Source organism: Urocampus carinirostris, chromosome 15 (genome assembly GCF_059441175.1).
Source record: "Urocampus carinirostris isolate Australia breed hairy pipefish chromosome 15, RoL_Ucar_1.0, whole genome shotgun sequence".
NCBI lineage: Eukaryota > Metazoa > Chordata > Actinopteri > Syngnathiformes > Syngnathidae > Urocampus > Urocampus carinirostris.
In genome coordinates, this window is record NC_142363.1 from 29,625,044 (window position 1) to 29,646,648 (window position 21,605).

At 41.6% G+C, this 21,605-nt stretch overlaps 2 protein-coding genes across 2 annotated transcripts; one reads left to right on the forward strand and one right to left on the reverse strand.

The window, feature by feature from the left end:
* Positions 1-561: 561 nt before the first annotated feature.
* dtd2 (D-aminoacyl-tRNA deacylase 2) lies at positions 562-3,464 on the reverse strand. The gene is made up of 3 exons (XM_088354709.1): positions 2,645-3,464; positions 2,421-2,490; positions 562-1,030 (listed from the first exon to the last, which is right to left on the reverse strand). Exons 1-3 carry the CDS (start codon positions 2,759-2,761, stop codon positions 723-725), a joined length of 495 nt encoding a protein of 164 aa, XP_088210835.1. The 5' UTR covers positions 2,762-3,464; the 3' UTR covers positions 562-722.
* On the forward strand, positions 3,073-20,653 carry nubpl (nucleotide binding protein-like). Its single transcript, XM_088354708.1, has 11 exons — positions 3,073-3,218; positions 4,382-4,526; positions 4,603-4,637; positions 7,215-7,305; positions 8,229-8,268; positions 8,387-8,477; positions 10,985-11,078; positions 14,434-14,519; positions 17,279-17,399; positions 19,792-19,874; positions 19,958-20,653. The coding sequence occupies exons 1-11, from the start codon at positions 3,090-3,092 to the stop codon at positions 20,018-20,020; spliced, it is 978 nt and encodes a 325-aa protein (XP_088210834.1). The 5' UTR covers positions 3,073-3,089; the 3' UTR covers positions 20,021-20,653.
* Positions 20,654-21,605: the final 952 nt, after the last annotated feature.

Genomic DNA, 21,605 nt, shown 5'->3' on the forward strand with positions numbered 1-21,605 from the left:
AAACCAGTGAAAAATGTCAGGCCCTGCTGTTGAACAGAAGAGTGTGTTGTGTCACCCTGACCCAAGTGACATGGCCGCTTTCTGGTGTCCCGTTTCATCTGGAGGGACGAAAGCATGACCGACTTAGGTACCGAGGTGCTTAACTTGTTGGGGTGTTTGGGCATTTGGGTTGGCCATGGCCCAAAAATGTTTGTGTGTGTTTTTGCTTCTTTTCCCTTTTTTTTTTTAGATTTTCTTTATTTTGTATGTGTTTGTCTTGCTGTCGGTCACCCCTCTTGAGGGATATGACCAAGGTAGATCGATAGATACCCTTGAAATGAAACCTAAAGACACTCGCAGAGGCCTTACGCACAACTGTGTACATTTTCACGGAAATTGGTTCGGGAATTTTAGACCCTATAGGTCACATACAAACACACACATCGGGATTTATAAAGTTGTTTGTATAGATTAGATAGATATGTCGTTTAATAAAATGTGTTGTTTACATTTCTATTTAGGCTTTCTATCTGTATGACATGGCACCCCTGTAATATGGTGAGGAAAAATTCCAAACGAGGCGCCGAAAAAAACATTTATTCCACATTGAAGCGTAAAAATATCGTAAGGTGAGGACATTGTATACCGGGGTATCTACTAAATTTAAATCATTTTTATCCCAAAACAACAAAAGAATCCAAGAGAGCTGACTTCTTATTAAAGAATTCAAATTCAGGTTGTATTCAGAATTCCATGAGGTGTGTGTAAGGTCCGTTGGTTTGCATCTGAAGGACCTGCCTGTTCCCGTAAGTCCCGTGTTGAACACCGACGCCATCCGCCGTCATTTCCTTTCGGCACAGGTCCACAAACTGCTCGTAGAGTCGCAGTCCGTCCTCCTTGGCCACGTTGTTGTGATACTGCATGGTCCTGCCTTTGGCTTTGCCCCCCAGCGTGGCCTGAGGGACCACCAACAGGCTTCCGGGGAGGTCCAAAACCGAAACCATCTTCCCGGAGGAAGACTCGCACAGACGAATGTTGAGCAGCGTGGAAACTGTTAGTGAGAAGGGAATGTTCGTTTAAATGTCTATTACAGGAAATTCCCAGGTTATCTATCTATCTATCTATCTATCTATCTATCTACCTGGGTCTTATCCCTCCAGAGGGGTGACCGACAGCAAGACAAACATTTACAAAAAAAATAATAATAATAAATAAATTAAAAGGGAGAGAGGGCCCCTAACCACAGGAACCACACCACCTAAAAAGCATACATTCAACAAGTGTCCTAACCAGCCAATCATAGCCGTGCCATCTTTCTTCAAGCATTCAGCAGTACAACCATCCAACCCAGGCGCCTTCCCTCCTTTCATTTCTCTCACTGAACATTATATATTAAAAGTAAACCTGAAATTCCCAGTTGACTATGTGAAAGTAGTCGATTTTTCGGCACCACGTTAAGGTCGTTTTCACAGCTTCAAAACAATTTTTTCGCATACCTACAAACTTTAAGGTATTCGGGCATAAATGTGTGCGGCTGATAAGTTTAATCTTTAGTAGACACTCAACATAAGGAGAGAAGAAATCAAAAGATTTTGAACTTTAAATAGGTTGTTTTTTCCGAGATTCAACAACAATGCTGGGGAACATGTGGAGAGGTGGATCTTGACCACATTCATATATGTTGACTTTGCCCAAGAATACAATCTTACTGGGATAATTTATGGTTTGTTTTAAAGAAAAGATTGGGATATGGACATGCTCTTCTTCTTGGAAACAAAATTTGTCATCATGAAGACATACCATTAAGGCACCAGTATAGTTAAGGACTACGGACGTAACTATATATTCAGATTCAGATTGAGATTTACTTTATTGTCATTCTTGTACACGTGTATACGGAACAAAATGCCGATACATCTGACCCGCAGTTTCCTCGAATGTACAGATATAAATAAAATGTTGTATTAAGTTGGAGTATTGAAGTACTAATAATATACTAAATAATTATAGCTATGTATAGTATTATACAGTAGTGCAAAGAGTGCAAGAGGAGCAGCTAAACAGATGTGCAAAATGGGCAGTCAGGTAAACGTTTCACTATACAATAACAATAACACTGGAGTACGATAGTGCAGAGGAGAACAGATGTGCAAAGGAGTGGCTAGGTATAAGAGAACTGCCAGTAGTGCAAAAAAAAATTTTCTAGTGTAATTATTAAGAACAAGGAGGTGATCGAAGGAATGTCTTTAAGGGCATGACAATCCGTGCAAGTGTTTAAATCTGTTTTGAGTTGAATCCACTGTCTCCTCCGCCTTTGCATCCACCCACTACCCCACTGTACCAACTCAGGTCACGTCACACCAAAGGTCAATTATAGGTACATTACTTTGTAAAATTACAAGTGTAGTTCACAAGGAGGCGATAAAAAAAGTCCAACCCACCCATCTTCGGAAGAATCTCTTCAGTTGCCCCCTTGAAGAAACAAATGTAGACCACCATTCCTCTTTCAATCTGCAACCAACATAATAAAAACTATGAGTACATTTTTAAGGGCTTTCCAAACCGTGTTTCACTTTCGTTTTGATGACAAGAATCGAGACCATTTTCAGAGAGGATATTTTTGCGATTTTGGTCATGGAATCAAAGTGAAAATTCGATTTCTGACCTGAACCCATTCTGCTTGTTGATGTTCGTCTTGCTGCTTCACCTGCAGCCGTGCCTGCAAACATTGCTGCAAAACGGTGCGAGCTACCGGAGCTGCAAAATCAATTTTCTCTGCCATTTAAATCTGCAAAACACTCTTCTGGGATATTATTTAATCACCCAAACAAATGAGTAAACTAAACTCTATACTGCATAGCTAAAAACAGGAGGTGGAGAACACATCAAAACATGCACTTCCTGGTTGATTCAAAACGAAAGTAAAAAAAAAAGTAATTTTCTTAAATCAATTTGCCATTCGAAATAATGAATACTTATGATCACATTAAAAAAATAAAACACAATCTCAATTAATTTTGAACAATAAAAATAGAAAGCATATATTTTTAAATGCTCTCCTTTTGCGCAGCAGTGACGCGCATCACACAACAACATCGAGGAGCTCCAACATGGCGCACTTCTCTTACAGCCGATTTTCTTGTTTCATGAGAATATTTGCCCACAATTCACATATTTTACAAGCGAGATCACAAAGCAAACCCGATTCCTTTTACCGTTTGTATTTTAAACGCTGGAATGTAAGTATTTTGATTTTTTATTATTATTTATATTTTTTTCGATTGCATCAAGTTTTTGCCAACGAAAATAACGGAAGTATGATTTTTTTTCCAAGTTAAAATTTATGTTTTAATTTGATTAGTTCAGTTAAACCCCTTGTTGCGTCAAAAAATACTGCAATGTTATGTTGTTTTCGTTTTTGTTTTTAGCAACAAAGGCGGTTTACTTTTGCTCTACACGCATTATTTCGAATTGGTAGTCTAGGTGCATAATCACTTCCGGTTGCTTGACTAATACGGTGACGTCATCAACCATGACTGTTTTGGCGTCATCTGGGATGACGTCAAATAACCGTAAATGACGAAATCTTGGAAAATATTGCCAGGAAAACTTTAGGAGACAATATATATTCAAAGGAAGCCTGTCATAGCTTGTCCAACCTGGGGGAGGAAGCTGGACATTCTGTTATTACCTATATTTAGTGTTGAGGTTGACTGTGTATTGTCTGTAGATGCTGTTAGATTTTAGTATTATAAATGTACCGTTTACCAAATTGTTCGAATTAGTTATCTGACTCCATTAACCAAACACCACCTAACCATGCGCTCTCGTTTCTTTTTGTGAAAAGACGGACAAGAGACCGGCATTTCCACATGGGGGCAAGATTTAATTTCTTGAATAATTTAACTTAGTGAAGAAGCGCAAGAGAAAAACGAGCTGCTGGTTGAATTATGTCCACTTAATGTTGACAAAGGCACTGTACTTGTATTTCTTTCGCTCTCTCTCTCTCTCTCTCTCTCTCTCTCTGTCTCTTTTCCTCCCTTTTTTTCTCACTTTCTCTTTCACTCTCTGTTTTCTCTCCTTCTCCCCTTTTCTCCTTCTCTTCTCTTTTCTCTTGTTTTCTCTTTCTCTCTATTTCTCTTTGGATTTCATTCTTTCTCTCCAGTTTTTACCCCCTCTCTCACTACTCTTTTAATCTCTTTTGTTTTTCCGCTCTCTCTCCCTCTCTCTCTTCTCTATCATATATTCCACCGGTCTAAATCTTACCTTTTGTACTGGAGCGCCGCTGGCGGCCGTTAGAAAAATGACATAAATTGGCCGCATCACTGAATAAGCCGCAGGGTTGAAAGTTTGGGAAAAAGGTAGCGGCCTATAGTCCGGAATTTACGGTACATGCTTGCAGAGGTCGGTGGACGCCAAGGCCTTAGCGGAGCGTCAGAAGCAACAGATGGCTCGGGGTCTCCCCAAGCAGAAGCCCATCGCCGGGGTCAAGAAGGTGCTTCTGGTAGCTTCGGGGAAAGGCGGAGTGGGAAAGTCCACAACAGCGGGTACGGCTCGCCATATTTCCATTACTTTGCTTCTGCACGTCAGATTTTAGAAAAAATCTCTTTCTTGTCTCTGCAGTCAACCTGGCCCTGGCGTTGATGGCCAACCAGCCGGTGAGGAAGCTCAATATTCCCAGTTTTTTAACATAATACTCTTTTTGTCACAAGACAGAAACGGAGACAGGACCCAATAGCGTTCGTTTAACTCAGTTTTTATTGAGAAAAAGAGCAGTGCTTGCTTCCACCATCCGATGATCGATGGTCACTGATGGTAGGAACGCGGAAGTGGCACTTCCGTGTCGAGCGAGGATAGTCGTAGGCAGCGGGAAAACTGGTCGATAGCTCGGACAGAGGAGCAAGGGCGGTAACGAGTCCAGAAAAAAGGTCGGCGACAGGTATCAGGCAGGAAACGAGGCAAAACAGGTCGATGGCTGGGACGGAGGAGCAAAGCAGAAACGGGTCCAGAAACAGGTCAACAACGGGTATCAGGCAGGAAAAAACAGGGCAGCATAATGTCGCATAGTACAAAGCTCGCCTAGCTGAGAGCATAGGTTCGCAGACGGTCTGACAGCTTCATCTTGGAAGACTGGGGTTTAAAAAGAGTCAGGGAGCCAATCGGTGCCAACAGGGCAGTCGCAGGTGCCCCGAATCAGCAATCATGACACTTTTGGGTACAGACCCCTGGGTTATATCTTCCCTAGCTTATAATACTTTCATGTAACAATGTATAATTGGTCCCTCGTTACAGCTTTTTCCCCATTGTACGACATCAACAACGACTTATTTCGTCTGCTGAAAAACGTAAAATTATTCTTTATGGTGTTTGTGTCATGCCATCATGAAGATTAATCTACTGTTGGCTAAATTTCCTCCCACAATGCTTGATCTGTCCCCCTTTGTTCAGTTCAGAATCTCACGCAAAAACTCTAGTTGGTTATTCGTGGGTGCAGAGACAGTGATGCTAAAGGGAGAAGAAAGAATATGATAACAATGGAAACAAATCCTGTGACAAAAAATACAAAGAAGGCACATGTATCGTCACCCATGCTAAGGAATATGGCTGTAATCAATCGACAATAGGGACGATTAGTAAGAATAAGAAGGCCCTTAAAGGCGCAAAATCTAACAGGGGCATGACAATCCTGGCAAGAAGAAGAAGTTATCAAATGAATTTTCATTCAAATCCACTGTCAATTGATAAAGTTAAAACTTATATGAACTCTATGTTGGCAGAATTAAACAAATAAAAACAAGCATTAAGGTAAATAAAATTTATTAGCATTGGTGATGGCCCAAACGCCGCTCGCCCCAGCTGGGCTCCCGGCCACACTCCGCGCCCCCGTGTGTCTAGTTAACTTTAGTCACACAGGAAACAGATATATACACCGGAAATGCAACTTCAAAATAAAAGAGTACAAAACTGATAAACGTACAAGAGATGCAATTAGATTGATTATTGAACCGTTACTTCATGTGTGTGTGTGTGTGTGTGTGTGTGTGTGTGAAAGATTGGTTTTATATTTAGGATTATAAAAACAAGTTATATTCACACAGTGAATTCTGAGAAATGTTACAACCAAAACGACCAACCTATCACTCTTCCCTCCTCTGCATCCACCAACTAACTCCACTGTACCGGCTCAAGTCACGTTACACCAAAAGTAGATTAAATGTAATTTTCCCTTAACATGCCTATGTATTTATAATGTTCATTAATCATAAAGGGGCGGGACTGGAAGTGGGTGGGGACCGGAAGTGGGCGTGGCTACGTGACATACTTAAATATGATTGACGGTGACAGGTCAAACAGAGTTGCCGGATAAACCCGAATGTTTTGATCTTACATTACACATAGTCCAGCGTTTTTCCGAATTGCTCAGTCCACAATTGAATGGATTTGGGAGTACAGTCCATAAACATGCCCGATTAAAGTCGCCGTCGACGATAAAGCTCCGTTGGGGTGTGCAAGCTGCTGTTTGTTGATAGCAGCGGGCGGGAGATTTAGCGCTATGCTAACGTTAGCATCCGGTGACACGGTTAGCGGTGGAAAGTAAACAGCAAACACAAAGACCACAGTTAACTCTTCCGGTACATAGAAGGGTCTGCACGATACTGCTAGAAACTCCATATCGAGTGAGCAGTGTGTGTCAATGGTTCCGCTATTATTGTAGCGCGTAGTCTCCGACCCCTGTTTTTACCGGAGTCTTCGTCTCGTTCGAGCCGGTGATGTAATGCGGCGTCGGGAAAGCCAAGATTCCGTGATAACAAAAAAAAAATCCTCCAATTTCGGACGTTGTTGGTGGCGATCCGCAGCTCAATTCACTCATTGTGGACGATGGATCTGGCGTTGGTTGAACATGCTTGGAAGCGCTGGTCTGTGTGGTCGCCTTCTTAGCTTAGCTCAGCCTTTGCTCCGTCGTTGTCGTTGTCGGCAGGCGGGCAAATCTTCCAGGGAGATCCGGTGGTCTCTGTATATCCCTTGGGATGTAGTGGATACAGTGGATGTAGCAGGAGTGTAGAAGGTAATTTCTCATTACCATAGGTTTCTATCCCCACCATATGACAATTTCACCCTACATTCCTCACCTCAGAACTTTTGGACCTTGCGTTGAAATCTCTACATTTGTACATCCGATTCGCATTACAGAACGTGACGCACGTTGAGTTACTTGGACTGTTTTGTCCTTTCAGGCAAAGTCTGTCGGTCTACTCGACGCCGACGTCTACGGTCCATCCATTCCCAAAATGATGAACTTGAAAGGAAACCCGGAACTCACTCACAGTAATGCACGGTCAACACAAGCAATATTCATATATGATGCGTTATGAAAACTGTGGTCAATGAAAAAAAAAGGAACAATCCATTCAGTGGATTTTGTATTGTACCAACCACCCAAAAATTCTCAGTCATAAATAAACAGCGCAACTATTTCTAGTTTTACCCTCCTGTTTTCCTTGGGTCAAAATTAACCGCCACTGTGTTATTTAAAACCCAGGAAGGTTTGCAAATGTGGGGGTGGGGTTTAATGTGGGCTTTTACTCCCCCGGGTGGAGTCAAAGAGCCTCATGGCATGAGGGAGAAATGATCTCGGTCTGTCCGTGGAACAAGATTGTGACAGCGGTCTGTCGCTGAAGCTGTTCTTCTGTCTGGAAATGATGCTGTGTAGTGGATGCCATGAATTGTCCATGATTGACAGCAGCTTTTTCATTGCCCGTCTCTCGGCTACTGTTGTCAGGCTGTCCAGCTCTCTGCCCACAACAATGCCCGCTTTCCTCACCAGTTTATTAAGACGAGAGGCATTCTTCTTTTTCTACTATGTTGTTACTATGGTATTACCAGGTTGTAATCAATAGAAGGCTTAGTCAACCACGAAAAGCATCATGACGGTTAGAATTTACATTTCCTGGAAAATGACTCATCACTGGTGAGCTACTATCAGAACCAGTCTGCTGGCTACTGAATGATTTTATACATTTGACTATAAAGGATTTTATACGATTGACTCATAATGCAATGAAGATTTTCACGGAGTAGGCTTTAGTTCAATGACAGGTCAGGACGTTCCAAATGCAGAATATTTTGTCTAGTTCTGTTGATAACTGGACGCTGACGGAGGACGGCAGGCGTTGTTTTGAGAAACGCTCGTTAGACATTGATTCATCAAGTAGATACAAATATTGAACTCTTTTTGTGTGTGTTCCCAGACAATCGCATGATTCCCCTGACCAACTACGGAGTTCCTTGGTGAGTCTGCGAAGAAAACATGTCATCCAAAAACCTGCAGGCCGCCCGGCTTTTGCTAGAATGAAGCGTTTGGGCAGTCTCGAGAGTCCCTCTTTCATGTTTCCTTGTGTCCTGTTAGCATGTCCATGGGCTTCCTGGTGGACGAAGACGCCCCCATCGTGTGGAGGGGCCTCATGGTCATGTCGGCCCTCGAAAAGCTGCTACGACAGGTTTGGGAAATAAGCTTTCCGTCCCAGAGTCTCTAGCAAGGGTCTCCAACCCTTAACAATCATTTCTAAAATAACTTATGTTATTACTATGTTATTACTTTGTTATTACCAGATAAATTAGTGGAAGTAGGGTTAAAATGTTCTGTAAAGAATTAATAAGTTTTTACTCACTGATGCCATCTTCTGGCCTAAGTCATCGTTGTAGTCTCTCTCAAGCTCTTTCTGTGGCGCGTGCAAGTATGTGCATTTTTTATCATTTTTGGGTTTGGACTGGACTTGAAAACAGGCCTTTTCTTACTTTTACTAATTTCTTGCTACACGAACAAAACAATGCGGGGACGAGCATGAAACTCCCCCCGATACTCCATTGCCACTTCCTAATGTGTTGCATGTCCTGAACAGCGTTGCTAAAAGTAAGATAAAAGCGGCATTAGCTCAGGAGGTAGAGCGCTCGTCTTGGGATCGCAGGTTCGATTCCCGGCCCCTCCGTGTCATATGTCGAAGTGTCTTTGGGCAAGACACTGAACCCCTAATGCCCCCAATAAGCAGGTTGGCGCCTTGCATGGCTGCGCGGCCGTTATTGGTGTGTGAATGTGTGTGAAAGTACATGTAATATGAAGCACATTGTAAAGTACTTTGGGAAGTTGTTAGGTTTAAGTCCCCAACATTTTTAATAAAACGCTCTGAAATAAAAGAAGACATAGAGAATCGGTCATTGAGAATTGGTTATTTATTAATCATTATAATGAGAGCGGCGGAGACCGGGCTGTTACAAATCTCCTGCTCACTCTTCTCTGTGGCCCCGTCGCGAAGCCCCGTTTCGGTTCTGTATCTTACTTTTATTCTATTGTCCATAAGTTTCCGCCTCCAAAGGAAGGGCTCTATCTTACTGGTGGAGACTTCATTCTGACTGTTGCTACGCGGAGTTAATCAAATCTTCGCACTCCTTGCTTTCCGCCCGATGATCACAGCTGGTTTCTGTGCGGACACTTCCTTTTCTTCTTCCAAGGTTTTCGATGAAAAACAACTTGAGTTATTGCATATACAGATTATTCCAGGTCAGGGTGCATCCATTGGAATGTGAGACAGACTGAACAAAAAACAACTCTTGGCCTTGAAGAACAGCTTACGGCTGAAAACAAAAAGGGCTGAGAACACTTATAACATATTAATGTCAACTGTAGGATAAATATATGCATATAATTCCAACAGAAGTCTCCATTGACTTGAAAAGCGCTATATAAATGCAGATCATTTCATTTCATAAGATAAAAGCAGATAAAATTTGAATTTGAATTCAGTTGACTGTTGAAGCCCATCTTCCAAAAGTAAGTTAAACTTAACTTTATCTTTATAGATACATATTATTTTATAAAATGTGTATTTTTTTAGTACAAAACAATACAGGTTACTTATACAAGCCTTAAACTTACTTCTATAAACCTTAAACATACAAAAATTAGCTCTGAAGCAACTTACGAACTAATTCAACTTACAAACGATCGTCCGGATCATTCGTAGGTAGGGCAGCGTCTGTAATGGCAGATTGATTGATAGATAAAGTGAAGCTCTAGTTTATAACTCTACTTTTCGGATACATATTTACCCAAGCTAAATCTTCGCACTCCTTGCTTTCCGCCCGATGATCACAGCTGGTTTCTGTGCGGACACTTCCTTTTCTTCTTCCAAGGTTTTCGATGAAAAACAACTTGAGTTATTGCATATACAGATTATTCCAGGTCAGGGTGCATCCATTGGAATGTGAGACAGACTGAACAAAAAACAACTCTTGGCCTTGAAGAACAGCTTACGGCTGAAAACAAAAAGGGCTGAGAACACTTATAACATATTAATGTCAACTGTAGGATAAATATATGCATATAATTCCAACAGAAGTCTCCATTGACTTGAAAAGCGCTATATAAATGCAGATCATTTCATTTCATAAGATAAAAGCAGATAAAATTTGAATTTGAATTCAGTTGGGCATTGTTAACACAATCCTCATGCTGAGGTTTTTGAGTTTTTCCTTTCCTTCATACAGGTTTTAGATCAGGGTTTGGTGTAATGATAGTCTGTAGTCTGTACAGCATTTCTGGTGATTAAGGGCGTCATAGGCAAAAGAAGTGATTTTAAATAAAATGTATTGCGAAATATAAGAGTAATTTTCTAAAATTTCAGCCAAAATACTCGTGGTACTGTATCGGTATTGGTAAGTATTTTCACTATTTTCAAGCATGCAAGGGACTCCAAGAATGAGGGTTGTGATAGGTTGGGTGTGTAGTTTTAAGTGTCCTTATAATGATTACATTTGAACATTTTGTCTATGACGTATGTGTGAACAATACCCAACTGTGTTCAAAGAGCCTTTATATATTATTTTCCACCCTGATAGCTACTGCTTATTGCAATATGATTGGGGCCGTAGCGTTCGCGTTGTGTGTGTGTATTTGTGTACAATTTTTTTAATATATATATATCATATATCTATTAATGTGCATATTCAGGTGGAGTGGGGGTCTCTAGACTACCTGGTTATCGACATGCCACCTGGGACGGGCGATGTCCAGTTGACCATCACACAGAGCATCCCGGTTGCAGGTTTGAACTAGCATAATGCTAATGATCAAAAGTCCACACACCCTAGTTGTGAGAGAGAGGCTAATTCTTGAAAAAAATGTCATTCGAGTTAAGGGGAATGAAAAAAGAATTACAATAATATAAGTATGAAAAGGTTAATAGGATGAATATAAAGGCACACTTTTATTCTCAAATATGTGGAGGATTAGCGAGTCAAATAATTATTTGTTTCATAACTGTAATTCAATTATCATACATTAATTCTAGAGAGAGAGAAAAAGAGAGAATGTGAGAAAAACCAAAGAGATAAAAAGAGAAATAGTGAGATAGGTGGAAAGAAAGAGAGAAAAAGAAAAATATCCAAAGATAAATTGAAAGAGATAAATAGAGAAGGAAAGAAAAGAGTAGAAGAGAAAGGGAGAAAGGGACTAAGAGAGAAAGGAAGAGAGAGAGAGAGAGAGAGAGTGGTCGAAAGATGGAAGGGGAAAGCAAGTGAGTGAGAGAAAAGAAAGGAAGACAGAGCAAAAAAGGTAAAAAGACCGAGAGAGAAAGAGACAAAGAGGAACAAAGAAAGAGAAAAAGAGAGACAGAGATGCTACATGTGCTTCATTTATTTATTTCATTAATACTATTTTTTTTATTTTACTGTTTATTAAAGCACTCAAATTTCCAACGATTATTTTAATCTACTTTTAAATTAAATGTATTTTTTTTGTTAATTGGATGGACTTTGATAATTTGATGATCCGATTGGTGGTTTTCAAATAATCAATAACGACGACGTACTTGAGAAACGTTTTCACCAAGTACTTTTTTTTTACTTTTACTCAAGTACGAATTTGGATGACTCCTTTTACTTGTACTTGAGTAATATTCCGAAGTTACAGTACTTTTACTTGAGTAACATGTTTGGCTAATCTACCCACCTCTGGTAGTTCCTCCCTCTTCACATCAGCTTTTTGTATATCTGTTTTAATTCATAAAGCCATTAATGTATACAGCTAAGATAGTGACACTTGATAAGAATTAGTGATACAGACGCTCCCCTACTTACAACCATTCAACTTAGGAAAAACGGTAGATAGGAACGTTTTTTTTTTCGGTGTGTCGAAAAATATTAGTTAGATTTTGTATTGTGTTCGCCGTTTTCCGAGTACAGGACATTTCTGTAGTGCTTCTTTCCGCCGCTACCCAGCATTCACCCCAAGAAGAAGAAATCTGGCTTTCTCTTCCTAGTTCGTGTGTAAGCATTCTATACTGTATCTCCAGCGCGCTAAGAACTTTGACATTTTATTGTTTATTATCTTGTGCATCCATTCAATACGGTTGATGTTGACAGATTAATTTGGGATATTAATCTCTGGCTGATATGAGTCAAGGAAGATGTAGGTTTGATATCAACAGGAGGCCCCCAGTTACCGCGGGGGAGAAAAACGGACCCACTCCTTTGAATGACTCCTCTTTCTCACCGTGGCCCAGTGACGCGATTGTTTTTATTTAGAAGTCAAGCAGTTGTAAAAACATACCATGATGAGTTTCCTGTACCCTTCAAAATAAAGACTGAAAGTATGCGTGTTTTTAAACAGAATCATATGAAAGAGTAGAAAAATAGAGAACAAGTAATAAAAAATAGTATGAAATCAAGTATATTCCATCAGAGCCATTTGTAACGTGAGTAATTCAGAAAATTACAAATAACTAGATGTAATATACCTTACAGATGTAAAGTGTGAAGAAGAGGCGAGCAGTTTCTTTTGAAATGAAAGTGGAATAAGAAAGCTTGATGCGGTTGAGAAAATGGTCGGAATGCCTTTCTCCGCCCTCTTTTAACTTGACTGTTGAAGCCCATCTTCCAAAAGTAAGTTAAACTTAACTTTATCTTTATAGATACATATTATTTTATAAAATGTGTATTTTTTAGTACAAAACAATACAGGTTACTTATACAAGCCTTAAACTTACTTCTATAAACCTTAAACATACAAAATTTAGCTCTGAAGCAACTTACGAACTAATTCAACTTACAAACAATCGTCCGGATCATTCGTAGGTAGGGCAGCGTCTGTAATGGCAGATTGACTGATAGATAAAGTGAAGCTCTAGTTTATAACTCTACTTTTCGGATACATATTTACCCAAGCTGTGTAACTATGTTGTATTTGTAAACAAAAATAAACACAAACCTAAAACTAATAAGTACTTTTGGTCTCCAGAGTCTGGATTTTATTGAATATCTGCCGGAAAAAAGCGGTTATCAAACATCCCTCCTAACAGTCACATCTAAATGATTTCATATTGTAGCTCGCACACTTGTGGCCACTATGATTACCGTAAAATCTGGACTATAGAGCGCACCTGATTATAAGCCGCATGCACCATATTTTATAGACTTTACTGATTTTGTCCTTACACAGGCCGCACCTGAATATAGGCCGCATGAGCCCACAATGAAACATGTAACAAAGTCACAAGTTTAACTCGAATTCTGGCCTTAGATGCCGCAATTGTGACTACAAATATAGTACACATGCAATTACCACATTGAGCAATATAAGCGGAAAATGATACCGGTATTTACAATTTAATGCAGACCTTAAAAGTCCGGGTCCCGTTAAAAGTAATCCAATGAATAAAAATGTATATTTCCAAAGTTAAGGGTGGGAAAAATAAATATCCACTATTGTCCGCTGCAACAACAAACAGATTTAACTCAGCTTCACCCGATTTCCCGTCAGCCCGCGTTTGCTCCGCCCCTTCTTTTTGATTCGACGGTAGAAAACATATCACAATAAGTCTCTAAAATAAATACATTACAAAAAATATACAGTTGCAAATACATATTATACATGGTTACACATATTTACAAAGAAAGACAGTACACCGAGAGAGTTTTCAAAGTTTTAATAATGATAATATAACTTTCATCCCAAACCGTGCCTGTGAAAGGTACCACAACGCTGCTCCTAACACGCTCGCTACGCATGAAGCGTAGCTGTGTAAAAAGCCTCACCGCAATTGTGAAATCACGGGGAAGTGTCCTCATCTTTCTCCTTATAACTATCGCCATCAAGGGCGTCTTCCTCATCATAGGAAAGAACCTTTGTCTACGCACAATTCGAACGTAACGTAAACTATGAGGATGCAGTCTTCCTCGGCGCATATATTCCACCGGTCTAAATCTTACCTTTCGTACTGGAGTGCCGCTGGTGGCCGTTAGAAAAATTTCATAAATTGGCCGCTTCACTGAATAAGCCGCAGGGCTGAACATTTGTGAAAAAAGTCGCGGCTTATAGTCCGGAATTTACAGCACTCGTTCTTCAGATCCTGAAATTTCGATGCTCTCGTTCAGCGAAGATAACTTTTCCTCTGCACGCAGGCGCCGTGATCGTGTCGACGCCTCAGGACGTGGCCCTGCTGGATGCGCGCAGAGGAGTGGAAATGTTTAAAAAAGTCAACACGCCGGTAAAAGAAAGTGATTGCATAAACATTGGAGAATATCATACCTGTTGAATTCAGCAATAGATCCCCTAAATCAGGCATGTCCAAAGTCCGGCCTCTGTCATAAAATGAATACAGTGGAACCTGGGTTCTCGACCATAATCCGTTCCAGAACCCTGTTCGAAAACCGATTTGTTCGATCACCGAAATAATTTTTCCCATTGAAAATAATGTAAATCGTTTTAATCCGTTCCAACACCCTGAATGTTTACCTTGAATGTTTAATGTAAACATAAAGCTAACCCAGGCTAATCGTACGTCCGCGTTATCGTAATCTTCCGTACGAAAAATTACGCTAACATGAACGTGTAAAAATAAAAAAATCAGGTCGTTTACAAGTCATTTAGCACCCGGGTCTCCACAACAAGTGGTGAGCAGTTCATTGGAAATCATTCATTCATTGCTCCGTTCCAACACCCTGAAAGTTGGGCTCCGTTCCAACACCCACATAAAGCTAACCCAGGCTAATCGTACGTTCGCGTTATCATAATCTTCCGTACGAAAGATTACGCTAACATGAACGTGTAAAAATAAAAAGCATAAAGAAAAGAATTATGGATAGGATTTCTTACCTTTGTGGTGGTCAGCAGAAGGCGCAGGTGGATGGCCGTTGCTTGCTTATAGCACTCACTCCCTTAGTCACATCACTAGATTTCATAGCCTCCTTATTCTTTAGTATCGTACTGTTCGTAGATTTAGCCATACTGTATTCCCTAGCAAGATCAGACACTCGCACACCTCCTTCATATTTTGCTATTATTTCTTTCTTAAATGCAATAGTTGTACGCACTACTTTTCTTTTTTCACCTGTAGCAACTTTGCTGCTTCCACTGACTTTCTTCGGAGGCATAATAAGGGGCTAAAACACCCGTACACCGCTCAGCATCGCACCCTAGCGTACGCACTCACGCATTACCGGCATTCAAACTCTGATTTATTGACCGAACAGCGAAGCAAGAATTTCTCAATTTTTGGTCGGACTCCGATTTGTTCGAACTGAGAGGCGTTCGAAAACCGAGGTTCCACTGTACTATGTGGCTTGCCAATAAAAGATACATTTGCACCATTTCACCAGATGATGGCAGTAGCCCTTTAGCCACCTTGCCCTTGGCTTTCTGTGAGAATTTTAACCCCACCCTATTTCCGACATTTCCGACTGTAAATAAAAAAAAGGAAAGTAGACTGTGAGGGCTGCCTCTGATATGTAAATGGTCTGCATTTATATAGCGCTTCTCAAGTCAATGAAGACTTCCGAAAGCTCTTTACAATGTGCTTCACACTTACCCATTCAAACACTCTGCCCAAGGACACTTTGACATATAACACGGAGGAGTCGGGAATCGAACCTTGATCCCAAGACAAGCGCTCTACCTCCTGAGCTAATGCCGCCCCAAATAAGTGATATCGGAGTCTTTTTTTCTTCGAAAATCTGAAAGAACTGCGTCTGCCTAATTTGCCAAGAGACTGTGGCTGTTTCCAAAGAATTTAATATCAAGAGGCACTGCCAGATCGAACATGACTAAGACAAGCTAACTGGAACTGAACGGTGTGAAAAGGTGAAGCAACCGGAAGCTGTTTTAACGGTACAGTTTTTTCAAAAGAACGAGAAGAGTCAAATGAAAATGCTACACAGGCGAGTTAAGAGGTTGCAACGCTGATCGCCAAGCAATGCGAACCTTTCACTTTAAAGACTCTTCAAAGAACAGGCTGAATATTCAGCCCTAACACATTTTCAGCTCACCAAATCTAGCCTGCTTTCTCAAAAGGTTTGGACATCCCTGCCCTGAATAATGATCGCAATTCTGCTTATTAAGCGATAATAAACTGTACAAACTTAACGTGGCACCTATTTACTCACAGCAAGAGAGACTATGTAGACTAAAAACCAATATAATTTGTGGAAATAAGTTTATTTTATTTACCAGATAAAAAAACAAAAACAATTCCTTCAAGATTTTCCCGAGTTCTTTCCACACTTGAGGTAAAATTTAGCTAGGCATATTCAGGGTTGGGTAGGGTTACTTTAACTTGATTACTTTTGATTACTTTTGGATTACTCCAATACCAAATATGCTAATAAAAGACAAAAGAAACTAAATATGAATAAAATGATGACTCACAACACGTGGTAAGCTTTCTCTCCTGGCTTTGATTTCTTCGATCTCCGGCAAAACTAACAATAAATGCGACAGAAACAAAATGAAAATAAATCCAACATCATTTTTGCCGTTCCATATATTCCGTTACTCCCCAAGCCTGCACAAAATTAAGTAATTTTATTCCTATTTAGTTTCTTTTGTCTTTTATTAGCATATTTGGTATTGGAGTCATCCAAAAGTCATTGAAAGTAATCCAGTTAAAGTAACCCTACCCAACCCTGGGCATATTATGGGTAACATTTGATAGTTTACCGCAACAATATTGGCAATTTATGATGACATTGTTATCTGCTACCAGTGTCCGAGACAATCCGGATTAGAGCTAAAATGGGCAAGAGATTGGTGTAACAAAAAATATTTTTTGGGGTTCAAAAATCACACAATTTGAAATGATCAATAAAATGTATAAAAATTGGGGAATACGTAAAAGTTGACAGGTATGGAGTTTTCAGGGAATCCAATGCAGAACTGACAGTATTAAGATTTATACTGGACAGGACAGTGAACAGGATATTTTTGGGGGGGGCGTGGCTAACTCCCCCTGGTAAATTTAAATTCTTGCAGGTTCTGGGCCTGGTGCAGAACATGAGCACGTTCGAGTGTCCCAAGTGTGGCCATCAGACGGATATTTTCGGCTCGGGCGGCGCCAGGCAACTGGCGGACACACTGGGAGTCTCTTTTTTAGGTAGGGTCAATACTGTATTTATTTGTGTATAACAGAACAAAACATGAAAATGTATTTGTATAGCCCTTAATCACAAGAAGTCCTTTGAGACAATACACAAGACATCATAAACATCAGCCCAACGGTGCAGGTTCAGGGTTCAAGTCCAGCAATCGCAGCCTCCCAGTGTGGAGTTTGCATGTTCTCCCCGTGTCTGTGTGGGTTTCCTTTGGGCATTCTGCTTTCTTCCTACATTCCCAAAAACATTCTCATCTCATCAGCTACACCGCTTATCCTCAGTAGGGTCGTGGGGGTGCTGAAGCCCATCCCAGCATACATCGGGCAGTGGGCAAGGGGACACCCTGAACTGCTTGCCAGCCAGTCAGAGGGCACACGGAGACTGACAATTCGCTTGCTCATTCATATCTAGGGACAATTTGGACCGGCCAATTAACCTGATATACATGTTTTTGGAATGTGGGAGGAAACCGGAGTGCCAGGAGGAAACCCACGCAAGCACGGGGAGAACATACAAACTCGGCACAGGAAGTCTGGAGCTGGATTTGAACCCACGCAGAAGGTTCCCAAGACATGAACTGTGCCGCACATGCGCTAACCACTGCGCCGCCGTGCTGCCCCCCAAAAACATTCATTTCAGGTTAATTGGCCGGTCCAAATTGTCCCTAGGTGTGAATGAGCGAGTGAGTTTTATGTCTCCATGTTCCCTGAGACTGGCTGGCAACCAGTTCAGGGTGTCCCCTGCCCACTACCCAAAGATAGCTGGGATGGGCTCCAGCACCCCCGCAACCCTATAATGGATGGATGGATGAAGAAGGCGGTATTATTCGGGCACCATCAGTACCCATCCGTCCATGCATTATCTGTACTACTCATCCTCAGTAGGGTCACGGGGGTGCTGGAGCCCATCTCAGCTATCTTCTGGGAGTGGGCAGGGGACATCCTGAACTGGTTGCCGACCATCAGTACCCATTATCTTATATTCTAGCAAAAGTGATAGAAAATTCCTTCAAAGAAGCAAGAGAAGTAAAAAGCAAGGAAAAACAAGAAAAAAAAGAAAAAGTTAAAAGGAAAAGGCAATAAAAAAGTAAGACAGACAAAAAGAAGAAAAAAGACATTAAATTCAAGAAAAATAAAGGAAAAAACAAAAGAGAAAAAAGAGCAAGAACAAAATTAAAAAGCCAGAAAAAACAGGTATCTTGCTCTAGTGTCCAGTGTCCACCCCGTCTGTCTCGTCCTGTCCGGTATCTTGCTTCCGTCTCCAGTATCCGGTATGGATCTTGTCTGTCTCCTCCTGTCTGGTATCTTGCTCCAGTCTCCAGTATCCGATATCGATCTCGTCTGTGTCCTTCTGCCCAGTATCTTTCTCCAGTATCCCCTATCGATCCCGCCTATCTCGTCCTGTCCGGTATCTTGCTCTAGTCTTTGGTATACGGTATTGATCCTGCTAGTCTCGTCCTGTCCGGTATCCTGCTCCGGTATCGATACCGTCCGTCCCGTCCGGGATCTACCCGTTTGTCCTGTATTGATCCCATCTGTCCTGTCCGGCCTCGATCTCGCCTGCCTCTGACTTCTCTGTCTCACTTCTTCCGCCTAGCGATCGCCGCATCCCTGGTATTTGTGTTCACGCGCATGACTGCCCCATTCCCGTAAAATAAAGCTTGTGTGAAAACGTTACGCAGCTGGGTCCACCGACTGGGTCCACCGACTGGGTCCACCGACTGGGTCCTGACAAATATTTTACATTTGGTGTCACTTTTCATCATTTTCATCATTTTTTTAGTTACTCAATTGACTGGTTGATTATTTTGACATGATTTCCTGTAATAAATCAAAACAAGTTCTAGTTGAGAAGGTAGAAGTGTCAAAATGAAGTAATAGTAATCTCATCTCATCTCATTAGCCGTAACGCTTATCCTCATTAGGATCGTGGGGGGGCTGGAGCCCATCCCAGCCATCTCCGGGCAGTGGGCAGGGGACACCCTCAACTGGTTGCCAGCCAATTGCAGGGCACACAGGGACAGACAACTCATTCGCTCATTCACACCTAGGGACAATTCTGACCGGCCAATTCACCTGAAATGCATGTTTTTGGAACGTGGGAGGAAACCGGAGTGCCCGGAGGAAACCCACGCAAGCACGGGGAGAACATACAAACTCCGCACAGGAAGTCTGGAGCTGGATTTGAACCCACGCAGGAGGTTCCCATGACATGAACTGTGCTGCACAAGCCCTAACCACTGCCCCGCCGTGCTGCCCAAATAATAGTAATGAAGTGTTAAATTGATTAAGTAATAGTTTTTCTGGTATCACACAGCTCTACTTAGAAACAAAAATAAATGGTTAACTTGAAGCATTTAGGAAAAATGACTGATTTTATTGATCGGTTGCACAGGTGATATTCCCCTTCACATCAACATCCGACTAACATCCGACAGTGGGAAACCCGTGGTGGTGTCTTCGCCTGGTAGCGCCGAGGTGGTTTGTCTTTTTTGGCTTGTTTCAATCCTCACATTGGATGATTTGGATTAATATGTGACTTATCCTTTGTTCCGGTCCAGGCCCGGGCCTACATGAAGATGGCAAACGCGGTCCTCCAGAGACTGGACCAGATCTCTGCTTGACAAAAAACTGTCCAGAGACTTTTGTTAAATTTCTTGAAATAAACCAACCGAGTTTTGCTGAGGTTTTCTTTTTCAGAGCTAACATGGTTTCACCGATATCGTTTGTTTTTGTTTTTAGTAGAAGGGATGTGCAGTCATTTTCAGACATCACAGTTATCGGCCCGATGCAAAAAAAGTCTCCTGATAATCAGTTACTTCCATCCATCCATTATCTGCACTGCTTATCCTCAGTAGGGCTACGGGGGTGCTGGAGTCCATCCCAGCCATCCTCGGGCAGTGGGCAGGGGACACCCTGATCTGTTTGCCAGCCAGTCCCAGGGCACACAGGGACAGACAACTCACTCGCTCATTCACACTGAGGGACAATTTGGACCTAACATGCATGTTTTTGGAATGTGGGAGTAAACCGGAGTAAACTCACACAAGCACAGGGAGAACATGCAAACTCCACGCAGCAGGTTCGACCCCAGCACTGTGCCGCACACGCGTTAACCGCTGTGCTGCCCTAATCAGTTACTTGCTATGTTATAATATATCAGCTGACTAAGAGAACGGAAGAGGGGGATAAGAGAGGAAATGGGATAGGAGAGAAATATGAAAGAGGGTGATAGAACAAAAGAGGATTCAAGAGAAGTTGAAAGAGAAAAAAAAAGAAAATTATAGGACATTACAAGCAAAGAAATGTAGTTTGGGAAAGAAGGAAATGAAATACAAGAGAGACAAAACCAGTGGGGTAGAGAGTGTCATGTCTTGCGCGGTTGCCATTGCGCCCAGTTGGCCCCGCCCATGGACACCGGCTGACTCGCATTGACTGATTGCTTCTGTGGGTACTTAAACGCGCCCTTTTAAACTGCGCTTTGCTGGAACGTTTGTTCAACCTGGTTAAACTCCGTGAGACTTATGTGAGACTTTAACCTATTAAATGCTTAGTTCTGTGAATCTGCCCGTATTTGATCCTGTTTTGTTTTTGGTATGATCCGTTTGTTTTTGGACATTCTTTTCTTTTGAGTGGATTTCTAGTCCTCCTCCTCTTTCCCCCTAATAAATTCTGAGTACGTCTTCGCGAATGGGTCCTTTCCTGTTTCCCGCTCCGCTACGTGACAGAGAGAGAGAATGAAAGAGATGAAGAGATAAAGGATACAAGAGTGAGATACGAGAGAGGAAGGGGCAAAACGGAAAGACTAAGTGAAATGAAAAGATCCGACAGCACTGTTTTCAGCCAATCAGAACGTGAGGATGATGATCGCCCGCGGCTGATGATTTAGGTCGTCCATCTTTGGATCACATGTAATCCACACGCTCGTACAGTGGTATTGCTATTTCCAAATTAATTTCGTTCTGGGAGTAGCTTTGTAACTTGAAACATTTGTAAGTACAAAAAATGGTTCTAGGATGTGCCTGTCATGATTGCCGATTGAGCCCACCTGCGACGGCTTAGTTGGCGCCAACAGCCTGGACAGCTGATTGGCTGTCACTCTCTTTTTAAACCCCCGGCTTCCAAGAGGAAGCCGTCAGATCGTTACGCGAACTGTTGCCTTCAGCTCAGTAAGCCTTTTCATCCGACTCCATTCCTGTCCTGCTTTTT

What these genes read in the sequence shown, in the direction of transcription:
- dtd2 (XM_088354709.1), bottom strand. Translation starts at nt 2,761, where the DNA reads ATGGCAGAGAAAATTGATTTTGCAGCTCCGGTAGCTCGCACCGTTTTG. An exon ending in AACAAGCAGAATGGGTTCAG is followed by an intron (nt 2,491 to 2,644) that starts GTCAGAAATCGA and finishes TGTTGGTTGCAG; the next exon opens with ATTGAAAGAGGAATGGTGGT. An exon ending in AGAGATTCTTCCGAAGATGG is followed by an intron (nt 1,031 to 2,420) that starts GTGGGTTGGACT and finishes TCTCACTAACAG; the next exon opens with TTTCCACGCTGCTCAACATT.
- nubpl (XM_088354708.1), top strand. Translation starts at nt 3,090, where the DNA reads ATGGCGCACTTCTCTTACAGCCGATTTTCTTGTTTCATGAGAATATTT. An exon ending in TGTATTTTAAACGCTGGAAT is followed by an intron (nt 3,219 to 4,381) that starts GTAAGTATTTTG and finishes ACATGCTTGCAG; the next exon opens with AGGTCGGTGGACGCCAAGGC. An exon ending in ACTGGGAGTCTCTTTTTTAG is followed by an intron (nt 17,400 to 19,791) that starts GTAGGGTCAATA and finishes TCGGTTGCACAG; the next exon opens with GTGATATTCCCCTTCACATC.